At 34.3% G+C, this 13,299-nt stretch overlaps 1 protein-coding gene across 3 annotated transcripts in view; it reads right to left on the bottom strand.

The window, feature by feature from the left end:
- Positions 1–13,299, bottom strand: part of LOC111059054 — a 36,757-nt gene that overhangs the window by 18,175 nt on the left and 5,283 nt on the right. For 2 of the 3 annotated variants that reach the window (XM_022346660.2, XM_022346658.2), the window contains exons 4-7: positions 12,447–12,627; positions 10,841–10,951; positions 7,549–7,628; positions 4,133–4,195 (exon numbers count right to left, since the gene is read on the bottom strand). In XM_022346660.2, coding sequence (XP_022202352.2) covers positions 4,133–4,195; positions 7,549–7,628; positions 10,841–10,951; positions 12,447–12,627 — 435 coding nt within the window. The remainder of the gene's footprint in view (positions 1–4,132; positions 4,196–7,548; positions 7,629–10,840; positions 10,952–12,446; positions 12,628–13,299) is intronic. The other variant, XM_039438119.1, reaches the window with a different exon arrangement.

Below are 13,299 nucleotides of genomic sequence, written 5' to 3'. Positions count from 1 at the left end.
AGGTAATCTCTAATTATCATGAGGGTAAAACATTCCATCGCGGTATCAATGAATCTTATAATCAAATACGACGTAAATATTACTGGCCATCAATGCTACAGGACGTGACTGGTTACATTAATAAATGTGCTGTTTGCTTAAAGGTTAAATATGACAGGAGACCCGTTCGAGTTGACTATAAAATCACACCCACTCCTGAAACACCGTTCGAAAAAATACAGATTGATTGTTTCCAATATGACAAAATAAAGTTTTTAACGATGACTGACTGTTTTTCCAAACGGCTAACGGTCCATCCAATAAAAAGTTTGAACCAAGTCGATATCCAAGAATGCTTAAACGACTATTTCTCTGCTTTCCCCATACCCAAAATTATACAAATGGACAACGGACGTGAATTTGACAATGCAGGCCTACGTGATTTCTTGAGACTTTATGGCATTGAACCATATTACGTTACTCCCGGACACCCAGACTCGCAAGGTTTGGTAGAAAGGACTCATTCTACACTTATTGAAATTCTGAATGCCATTCAACTTGAAAATAAAACCAACACCACTGAAACTAATATGAAATTAGCGGTAATTGCCTTCAATAATACTCTAAACTCTACCTTGAAAATGTCTCCTATGGAAATAACATATGGAATATCGAATAACCCTTTTGTAAACGGAATAACACAGATATTAGTAACTGAACAACTGTCCCAACAGTATCTTGAACGAGTCAACTTAGTGCATAAAATGATTAAGAATAAAATTGAAGAAGAAAAACAAAAACGTACTGAGAAATTTAATGTTAATCGTGAGAAGAATGTTGAAATTGAAAACGAGCCACACATAAAATCGACATTTAATAAGAAAACAAAACCGAAATTCATCAAAGTAAATTACGATACAACACAGCAATTAGCTAGGAATCCTAAAGCTATCCAAAAACGCCCTTTTAAATTGCACCCTAATAGAATGAAACGGCCTAAAAACCGGTGAAGGGTAAGAAAAAGGATTTATTTGTTACAGGACTGCCCCTAATTCTCCTGTTGCTGGCCCCAGCAACGTCTTATAAGATGGTAGATTTGAGCAGAACATCTGGTATTGCTCCAATCAAGATACAGAATTCTCATATAATTAATGAAACTTTTACCTATGTTCATAATATTAATACTAGTTATTTACGTTTAGAATTAAGTAGTATTGAAACATTTGTTGATTTTCTCGCTAAAAGGAATAATATTGATAAGTCGCTCAAGTATGATGAAATTGAATTTGAAATACACTAAGAATAAATTGAATGAGATTCAATCAGTTAATTATAGGCAGAAAAGAGGTCTTTTTAATGGTTTAGGATCCGCGATTTCGTGGATCACTGGGAACATGGATGCTGATGATAAGGAAAGATATGACAAAATTTTGCAGACAGTCCAATCTAATGAATATCATCTTAGTAACAATGTAGACAAGCAATTTTCTGTAAATCAGAAATTAATTAACGAATTCAATAATGAGATGAAAGTAATCAGAGCGAATAATCTAAAAATCAGCAATTACTTTAATTCTTTGTTCAATGAATCGAACCGAATGGAAATGAATCAGCAATCCTCTTTGTTATTCGACTCGCTCCTGCTTCTGAATAATAAAATATCTGACATTGTAACTAGTCTCGAATTTTGTAAATTGAAAATACTCCATTCTTCTATTATTTCTCATGTTTTTCTCCTACAAAAAAACTCAAATGTCAGCTTTATTTCAAATAAAATTAGTGTGTTATGGAAACTAAGCAAAGTACATTGTGGATTATTTAAAGACCATATTTCATATTTTGTGGAAGTACCGCTATTGTCAACTGTTTATGAAACGTTTTTTCTATTGTCTTATCCTGTCATTGTCGGTAACGAAATTTTAACAACTATTGCGCATCCTTCTTTTGTTCTTCGAAATTACAAATTATTTTCTGGAAATTGTGAACTCATTTATGATGATTATTATTGTAGTACAGTAAGCGAACTTAATGATATATGTATTGAGCAATTATTAAATTATAGGAATCTAGACGGATGTAGTAAGGTAGTTTTGAAAGACGGAGATTCTTTCATAAAATATGTAGAAATAGTTGATAGTTTTATATTATTTAATTTTAGTACATGTATGGTTCTGAATACTGATGTGAACAAGAATATTACACTTTTTCTTAATAAGAAAACGCAATTGTTGAAAATTAATAGCTCAGAAACACTGACTGGTTACTACAAACCAAATATATTTTGGGAAAACGAAATTGTACTTCCAACTGAATTTGTAGTAAAAAAACGACTATCCAACTTCAACTTTGATCAAGTACATACTGCTAATATAAATTTAAAAAAACTTGATGTTCTAGATGAGTTACCTCTGACCGATAATCGAAACCGATGTATTATTCTATTGCTTATTTTTACTGTAATTTTATTGATTATTATAATATTTCTCAAACGGCTGTTCATCTGGCACAAACTTTGTAACTTAATGTGTTGTAAATCTGAAGTTGAAAATGATACTGCACAGCGTGAACCAGAACAAATAAGCCCCAGACTACCATGTACTTAGTTTATAATACTTAAATATAATATATGTTTTTTATTTCTTTGAAGCTGAGGGCAGCTTCACTCTTAGGGGGGAGGAGTTACATCTGGTAACACCTAATATTATTGCTGACGCTGTATTCCATTGTAATGCTCGATCATAGTACTTTTAGTCAGTCTACTGCCAAACTTCACCGAGAGCACTTCTCTCTTTTTCGATGTATATTTTATAATTATGTGTTTGAAAATAAAGTTTTCTTTTTAAAAAGGTGTTTGGTTACCCCAGAACTATAACTATCGAAAAACCGGCGAGTCTGAAAACTGTCATTGTTTTAATAATATAAAATTCATTTAAAAACTCATCCCATTGTGGAAGTTAGTGAACCAGTTTACATGAGGAGTGTACCAAAACAAAGGTTTGCGGTTCAAAAGTATTGTTCAATTCAATTCAAAATTCTTTATTCTTTAAAATGCACTATACAATAAAATTGATAGTATTATTATTACTAGAATACCCCTACAAGACTATACGTCTGTGTGTAGGGGTGAGTTCCAGGTTACCTACTGGTTCTAGATCTATTGCGTTTTATCAATATTTATGGCCTTAAATGGCCTGCATGATTTTCTAGTACAGAAATAGCTACATTTCACCAACTTGATAGCTGAATAAAACACATTAATAACATATCATAATACCAAAACATATGGTACTGTAAATTATAGTTTTAAATCCATAACAAAGATAAGAGTAAAAGATCATTAAAAAAAGTTAATTTGAATGAAATAAAAGTAATAATATCAAACAAAACATATTGAATTTCTCTTAGCAACAACATGTTAATAATACTTCTAAATCTTAAAAAAAAAAAATGGGGAAAGAAAAATAAAGAAATTGAAGATATATTATGTAGGAACAGTGATCGGCGGATCCTCAAAAGATATCAGTACAAAGGTGCCAATTTATTACATAAGAAGAAGGAGTATTAAGATTCTCACTGATAGAGTCAAGAAAAAGAAGAATTCCGGGAAATAAACAAATTAATTCAATGCAAGTATTAGTTCCAACCATTTAGCAAGCAACCATTAAGTTCGGGTTTTATTTGTATAGATCAAAATATATATTGTGTGAAAAATATAAAATTCATAAATAATAAGCATAGATTTGTGTCAAATTCTGATATAAACTTAGATTGTTGACAAAACTACTTGGCCTATAGTACCACCTACTTGAATATTCACCTGTTATTTATTATTTCTGTTGCGTGAAGCCACAAATGTTGAGCAGTGCTCAAGTGGCATGCAACATGGCAGCTTAAGTCATATAAATGCACTATAGCACTCCTCAATGGCATAAAGACAAGCCTCTACAAGTGTACTAGTTAACTTTGATAAAAATAATTTATAGCTGCTGCACAACCTGATATCCTCTGGAATACAATTCAAACACTTGAGTCCAGAATAATACGATCACTTTACGAGAATAAATCAAAATTGGGCAGTACATTAAAAGAAAGGGTACTTTGGGCTGATCAAACAAGTTTTATCAAATAATTTTAAAAATACATTTTTACTTACAAAATTAATAGAATCTTGAACAATGTCTTGCATCATATTTGCTGTACCAGGGCTGGAATCTGCCTGTAATTACATAGATAAATGGACTGGTTAAGATATAATTATTCAAGTAGCTTTGAAAAACTTTTTAGCACAGATTATAGATTATCTTAAATAATTATTTTCAATTAGATAAATCACACATTTAAACTTTATGATTTTTTTCAATTTTCAATAAATTCAAATTTTAGTCTCAATTCTAGAATGGCACTTTTTCGATTGACTTAGCTGTGTGCCATTCTTTCTTTCTATTTTCTGTCTATCAGCCTTCCTTGGCCATATTCCTCTATTCTTCTTTTTCACCTTTATTCTCCTTTTGAAATAGAGGGCTGGTCCTCTAGGTTGGGGGTTGAGGCTTTGGGTCTGCAGCCCACTCCTCGCAAAAACTTCGGAGCGCAAAAAACTCAACACATATGCCTCGGAATGGGACTGGAATTAACGGAAAATCAACACGGACTCAGAAAAATTTCATGAATTTTGGATGCTAAAATGTTCAAGGTATTGCTACGAAGGAAATGGAAGTTTATGAAGAATTGAAAAAAATCAAAGATGGATGTCGTGGTATTGTCTGAAAACAAAGATTATTGGCTATGGAGATTAATTACTGGAGAAGATGTTGCCAGCTGAACTTGAGAGATAGGGTGAGAAATGTGGTTATAAGGGAGAAAATGAAATTGGACAGGTCAGTGGTGGATGAGATGGAGAAAAACAACTCCAGTGGTACGGACATCTTGGAAGAATGAGCTCCAATCGCATACCAAACAAGGTATATGAGTGGATTCCGGCTGAGAGGAGAAAACGAGGACGACCTCGAACGGTTTGGCAGCAAAACATAGAAGAGGCCATGGAGAGCAGGGGCATTCAATAAGACGTATGGAGAGATAGAGGCAGATGGCGTGTTGAGTGCGGGAAACGGCCGGGAAGGATGTAAAAACCCGCGTGTAAAGTATAAGGTAAGGTATTCTATATTATCATGATTTACGATAAGAACAAGTTGCATACGCTAAATACTCATCAAGTTGCATACGCTAAATACTCATCAAGTTGCATAAGCTCAAAATCCATCAAATTGCATAAGCTAAATATTCAACAACTATTTACAGATTATTTTATGCAATAAGATACTGATGAATAGATAGCTAACAAGGATTAATAAATAGATGAGAGTATGGTAGAGAACTTTGTAATATTAGGATGACTGCTATCACAGCAATGCTATGAATGAATTCAAATTGTGTGGCCATTTAGGGAATATAGAAAATTCAATTTTGGCAAAGCCAATAGATTTATAACAATAATAGGTAATAGGTGATTATGAGGTAAGAAGTCATAATAAGGGGTATTTTGCTTGTAATGTTTATTATTGGGTGCATTATTGTTTCTTGGCTTTGGGTCACGTTTTTGGTCTCTTCTCAAAACTGTTGCTGTTATCAGGAATCAAAAATTATATTTTTAACTAGGCTATATTTTGATAGCATTTGTTATTTTAATGATGACAGTTTTAAAACTTTAGTTAAAAATAAAATGAATGAATGAAAAAGTTTTTATTCTCAAAAAGGAAAACGTTACAAACATTTGAAATGCTAACTTTACGATAATTTGAAAGAATAGTACTCCTCACCTAGAACGAGTCTGTGTGTGAGGAGGGTCGTGTACAATACAGCATAAATCAATTTGCGTAGCACTTAACACTTGAGAAGAATGTCTGTATATAAATTATAACTACTTTAATCGGCTATAATCACACTATAGAGTTTCATCATGTTATGTGAAAAAACTTATTGGTTAATGAATTATGTTGTGTGCAGATAAAAATAATATTCTATTAGAACCTATCATATGCTATCCAACAGTACAGGAGAAGAAAGTAAGAGGTGAGTTTTGAAAATTTCAGATTAAGGTAAAAACAGAGATTGACACTTTATATATGGTGACCTAATTGATTGTTCGCTGGCATCATGTCCAATGCTGAGCAGCCACCTCCCCAACCCGCGCTTAAAGACAGCAATGCTAGCCCCCTCGGAGTGCAACACGTCCCAGGGAAGGTTACGGTAAAGGCAATGAGCCAGGTAAAAAGAGTTGGATGAATCTAGGTGATTGATGAGTCTGGGAATCTGAATACCTATATATGTAATCTATTTCTAGTCGGATAGTTATGTTCAATGTTTGTGAAAATATTCCTCTTTTTTATATATAAACTGCAAGACTTTTTATGAAGGCTGCCTTATATTAAGAACGGGGAAATCTTGAAACAGTAAGTTTTTGGGATATCTTGCACTCTTCTTGATGATTTTTTCAAATAATGATGATAAGATTGAAAATAATAGACTGTAACTCAACTTGACTAGATAGAATAGTTCTGGAATTGGAATTTGAATACTTGACGCAGCAGAAGATAATGCTATGCTTTTTAGTGGACTACAAGACAAGTGAGACCTTAACTTCTATTCTAATTGCGCAGTTTTACACCATATCAACTGTCAGCTCACTTCAAGTTATTGAGCCCAAGTTGAGGCTATAATTATTGAGTTATTGAACCCATGTCGGGGTTATAATTATTGCCTCACTTTGAGTTATTGAACCCAAGTCGGGGTTTAATTATTGCCTCACTTCGAGTTATTGAACCCATGTTGGGGTTATAATTATTGCCTCACTTTGAGTTAATGAACCCAAGTCGAGGTTTAATTATTTCCTCACTTTGAGCTTTTGCGCCCATGTCGGGGTTATAATTATTGCCTCACTTTGAGTTATTGAACCCAAGTTGGGGTTATAATTATTGCCTCACTTTGAGTTATTGAACCCATGTCGGGGTTATAATTATTGCCTCACTTTGAGTTATTGAACCCAAGTTGGGGTTTAATTATTGCCTCACAAGTTATTGAACCCATGTCGGGGATATAATTATTGCCTCACTTTGAGTTATTCAACCCAAGTCGGGGTTATAATTATTGCCTCTGTGAGTTTCTCATAGTCACCTTATAGTCACTTAACCCAAGTCAGGGTTAAATTATTACCTCACTTTGAGTTATTGAACCCATGTCGGGGTTATAATTATTGCCTCAGTGAGTTATTGAACCCAAGTAGGGGTTAAATTATTGCCTCTCTTTGAGTTATTGAGCCCATTTCGGGGTTATAATTAGTGCCTCACTTTGAGTTATTGAGTCCAAGTCGGGGTTATAATAATAATAATTGCTCTTATATTTATCGTGTCAGTAGTAAATAGCTACAAACTCTCTAAAGAATAATCCAATTTTAACTAAAAAAAGGACGGTTATTTCCCACAAACAGTATAGAATTTATCATAGGGTGTACGTGTATGACTAATAAATGGTGGAGAATAGGCTATTATAACAGTGTTAGTTAAAGGTAACACTCACATCGCTGTTACTTGCTTCAAAAATAGTCGGCAACCGATCACTATCGTCATTTTCCATCTGGTTGTTGATTGTCATTTCCTCTGAAATCAAAAAATGCCAATTACTTAGAACGTTCAAGTATAATAGATACATCAAACATATTATAAAATGAAAACTACAGTTAAGATTAGCGAGCAGTAAGTTGGATTAGTTAGAAGGCAATACAGTTGAGTAAACAATACATACCAATAATGTTTTATGTATTAAGTTACAAGTTTCTTACCATTTTCCCCAATTTGAATCTATGAATCTATCTATGTTTTTCAGAGATTGACCAAACGAAACCGGTCTTTCTATTTAATATGAATAATTACCACAATATCAACTTCTCAACTGCACAAAAAGCAGAATCAATGTCTTCTTTGCTGGTTTTCTAACCACATATTTTTCTTCTAAATTCTAAAACTTCTGATTTCAGTCTCCTTCACATCAGAGGATTGAGCAATCATCAAAAGTTACTTACCATAGGGTAATGAGTACTTTTGGGCCACTATGTATATAAAAAGACTTTTGTCAAAAATCGATGAAATCGGTTCTATTTATATATTTTCGCCATGACGAAGGTTGGTTTCTGAGGATGATGTTTGAACAATTCAAGGTTGTACATAATTATTATGTAGCCTTTCTATTCGCAAAGGACCTCTGGATCAATAATTGAAGTATTCTCTGCAGCTCTTATGCCCCATTAAAAACCAAAAATGGATTAGAATGATTCAATTTTGATTGTATCGAAGAACAAACAACATTCTATTAAAGCTTGCCCCAATGTGAGTTAGTGCCGTTTGCACAGTGTAAGTTCAAATTTAATTTCATTCTAAAGTGGATGAAATCCACATCAAGTCTCGTTCGTGGTTCAATTTGAGTTGAGCCACTACCTGATTAAATTCAGTTTAAGCTTTGACTGTGCAAACGGCCCTTAATGTCAATACGGTAGTTGAATTTCAAGTCTTTCACCCGTAAAATACAATATTCGTATGACTTTATGTTGGTGTGGAAAGTCCCTTATTTTTAAAAAGGTTCCACCTTGCCTGATATAATTATTGTTATCCGTCAATAGGCCTCACAATTATTGTTATGTTTTATCCGGGATTGACAGTTTAATTTACCCGTCCGAAAATACCTGTATAACTCAGTAACAAAGCATTTCAGGACCCTGTAACAAAGTGTTACATGTACAGGTACTTACGAGAAGTACAGTTGGTCCACCTATAACAACCTACATACATGGTTATGACTTGATCATATTATGCACATACCAACACAAAACAAATACTCACCCACAAACGTGTGTATTATTAAATTCAAGTACATTCAATCACGTGTTATTGAAGTACTGTGCTTAATAATTAAATACTCAGTGTAATACAATTACCGTTACCTAGTAGATCTGATAAAACTAAGACCCTACAACCTTGAAAAGGATTAATCAGGTAGGAGATAAAGATTTGGAAAGGATTCTAAGGCACATCGAAGGAGACAGTGGAGAATGAATAAATGAAAGAAAGAACATTACTGAAAGTTGGGGCTTCAAGAAGGAAGCAATGCAATTTAAACTGGAATAGCGGAAACTTTGAAAAGGATTTTCGTAGGAGATTAAAGATGGAAAGTTGAAAATTAAAAAAAAAAGAATGAAAGATTCCTTGTACTGTGCAAATTAATACAGTACATAGAATTGAAATTGAAGAAAAAGAAAGAAGATGGGACGTGATTTTTACTTTGATATTCACTGCAATACAATTACCGTAGCCTAGCAGCGTTCATGAACTTGTTGATGTAATTGATGTCAAGAATGCCTCTCAAGGATGTATCAGAGAATGGGATGGAAATTGTAATAAATAAGTTCACGAGGGAAGAAAGAAAGTTAGTAGGAGTAATTCAAAGAAAAATGAAATGAGAAATGAGACTGACTTATTCCTTCAACTGCTTGTAGTTTAAATCAAACAGAGGATATTGTTTTGATGTAGGCCTACGAAACTTGTGAAGAATTGGAAAAGAAGAAAATTAAATGAATAAGTTGGAAGAAAGATTAAGGAGGATTTAGACGAAGAGAGAGGAGATGTAAAGAAAAATGGAGAGAAACCACTACCTCCGTAAACAAAGCCGTAGTGCATTCGTGTGACGTCAGCACAGGTAGGGCTCCTACACCAATAAAAATTCGTTGATTTATATCAGCTAGTGTTTTTATTGGTGTAGGAGCCCTACCTGTGCTGACGTCACACGAATGCACTATGACTTTGTTTATGAAGGTAGTGAAGGAACGCGCCGGTCTAATAATCAAAAGAACCCGAGTTCGAATCTCGACCGGGGCAAAAGTTTTTGACCACAGCACAATCACATAGTGACGTCCACCCCGTCTTTCGGAGGATACGATGAGCCGTCATTCCCGACTACCTAAAAAGTAGTCGTTATCTCTCATAATCATCCCTCTCACTCATTACCCACGCACAAGCCTAAGAGCTTATGTGGGCATCACCCTCAGTATTATTATTATTAAAAAAGATAGGTTATGATTCTCACATCAACTGATGGTTATGATGTCAAGAAGAGAAAAATGTTTTCATACACTCACCTTCTAAATTTGTTATTTTAAATATTACATAAGTGAGTTAAACAGGTGAAAGAAAAAATAACAGAAAGAAATTGTGGAAGAAATACAAAAAAATTGGAAATAAATGGAAGAAGGAATGAAAATAAAAAGGAAGAAATACAAAGAAATTGGGAATAAATGGAAGAAGGGATGAAAATAAAAAGGGAGAGAAAGACAGGTGGCAATTGTCAGCCAGTTGTAGTTGATGTCAAAAGGTCAGTCGTCACTATTGTTCGGGTGTGTTCGGATGGAAGACGAAGAATGTTCTGTAATGATCACTGATCTATGAATAAATAATTAAACAGCTGACCTGCAAGAGCACACAAACTACTGCATACTATCGTCGGAAGCGACAGCCACTAACGTTCAGGTTTTCGACTGTACAGTTGCATCGTACATGTGAATTGTTACGTAAGTGGTTATTCTAAAGATTTAAAGGAGGTACGAAATTAATGAGAGGGTAGAAAAGGTGGACGAATATAAGAAAGAAGAGAGGGAATGAGTAAGTTGAAGAAATTAAAGAAAAAAGTGAATAAGAAAGTCGGAATGCGAGTAAAATTCGACCAAAAGGAAGGAAGGAAGGTCGGGAAGTGATAAGGTTAGAACCGATTCCTTACATTAACCAGTTGTAGTTGATGTGAAGATGAGAATAATGTTTCAATATACCTTCTAAAGTTGGCACATTGCATCTTTGTAGGAAAATAGATGGCTGATGCACAGTGAAGCCCTGAACCATTGGCCTAATCGGAGCAGTCTTTGATGTCGGTTTGCGTACATCTGAAATTAAACTTATGTCAAACTCCCACTCAACTACAATATTTCTATCTACTTTATTCCTATCTTACCCTATATCTATTTATTTATACAATCACGAATCATTATTTAATAATGATTCAAAGATAACAACAGAGAACAACGTGGCTTATATCTATTTACCAGATTTTTTCATAATTTCCACAGAAATCTATCCCATTTTGATATAGTAAATTGACAGAATCCAAATCGTAAAACTTTGAGAGTTTCAGCAAATGTGTTGTGCACAGACTTAAGTGTAACTTTCAAGAAAAAATATAGAAAATTAGTTCAGACATGCAAATAATGTATTGAATACTTTTACAAGGTGTTAGCCGATATTTCGTGTTGGATTATATCCGTATGCTTTATACAGAATGTTTCAAAAATGTGTTAAAAGTTCTGAATATTTATAACATTTCAAAGCTGTATCTGGTCTCGTTGAAAAGGCAAACACATCAAGTTTTTACTAGATAGTTTGTCAATGCTTAGTCGCGCAGTAACAATCATTGGCGGGTTACTGTAAGTATCTACGAGTTTGCGTTATGTAAGGTATGGTTTGGTCACATTTGATGTGTGTATGTGCAGTGCACGTCAGATCATGTATGAGACGAGAAACAAAATCAGTAGTGCAATTGAAAAACGTTGTGACCAGTAAGTGCAAACGTTCAAAATGAGTCATCCTATTGCTCTTTAAACATTTTGTTTCTCATCCGCGCGCTTAGTGATGCATGACCATGCGTGTACTTGCACACATATGCATCCAATGTGATCATACCCTTAGAAAAGACTATCTCCACTGGACCAGAATGTGCTTCATAATGACGTCAGCCAGATTGTGTAGTGGACTAGTGGTGCACTCTTTTGCATCAGTAAGCATTTTGAGCTGGCCATCCTCATCAATCTTTGTTAGCATGAAACTCTAGCAAAACATCCAGGCATAGCCTACTCATTCTATGATATTTTCTCTTGAAAAAGAAAGTGATCGTAGCAATTTGAGTCCAGATATTTTTAATGTAAGAGCATTTTTAGCTCTTGTTATGACGCGATTTTGAACTAACAACTATTCGAGTAAGAGTGAAAACTTGAGTTTCCAACCTTTAAAACAAGACTAGGTGAATCTCTGTACCTTTCTGAATAAATGTCATGAATAATTCAAATTGGTAACTTCTTTTTGAAATACTCTATATAGACCAAAAGAATTTCAAAAGGGAGATTGAAATGTTAACTGTACTACTTGAAAATATTAAACAGTAAATTACACTACAGTTTTCAGTACAGTTTAGACTACAGCATGGCAACACTTGAGCCCGGTTGCACAAAAGATATATATATTGACTTTAAACCGTGTTTAAATGACGGTTAAACGAGAACCAATGAGAGGCAGATGACAAGCAGTTAATCAGGGTAAAATAATGAAATGTTTGTGCAACCGGGCCTTAAAGAATATAACTGGTGCTGTACTTATAAGTATATTTACCATTATTTGTAGAAGTCATAGGCCTATTATTGGAGGCCCAGTTGTTCCTCATCAAGAATCGGTAGTTGTCCAATGCACTCTTTCCGTCAGACATGAACTTGGTGAGCTCCACTGTGTGAGTCAGCATGTTTTCAAAAGCCATGTCCATTGAGCCAAGCAACTGCTTCATCTGTGCGTGCTCCTGTTCCAACAAAATAGGCTGCTATATAATTGACAGAATAAGACATCATTTTATTTTAAACTAAATTTTACATTGTAGTCGTATTAAAGAACTATTACCTTATTCACATAAATTTGGCGTTATAATAATAATGATAATAAAATAATAATAATATTCGTATGGCTTTTATTGGTGAGGAGTTCCAGACGGAAGTTCCACCTCGCCTGAATAAATCATTTGAGCCGTCAATGGGCATTACGACTGTCATACTTTTCATCCGGGACCGACAATTTAACGTGCCCATCCGATAACACGGGAGTGACCTGTTCAAAAACTTTTGGCTCTTGAGTGGGTTTGAACCCGGGATCTCTAGGTTGCTACGCAAGCAGTCTATCCACTAGACCACGGATCACTCCTGGCGTTATAAATACGTTATTTCAAGTATAGCGGTAATCAAGTCCAAAAGGACACAATTCTCGCAAGGAATGCGGAGCGGAAATTTTCTTAAAACAGCATAATTCAGATCGATTCAATTTAAATTATATTGCAATTATCACAACGCTCTCATTTTTGTGCTCCACTTAATATGCTACTTTGACATTCCTCTTAGCAATATTTTATGTTTGCCATAGGTCTCTCTGCATTAACGAGTCCAACAACACTCAATAAAAAGAAGTAGGGCTTGATCTACCA

Source organism: Nilaparvata lugens, chromosome 11, assembly GCF_014356525.2.
Source record: "Nilaparvata lugens isolate BPH chromosome 11, ASM1435652v1, whole genome shotgun sequence".
In the NCBI taxonomy this organism is placed as follows: domain Eukaryota; kingdom Metazoa; phylum Arthropoda; class Insecta; order Hemiptera; family Delphacidae; genus Nilaparvata; species Nilaparvata lugens.
The sequence above is the reverse complement of the archived record's forward strand: the minus strand, read 5'-3'. Positions and strand labels throughout refer to the sequence as shown.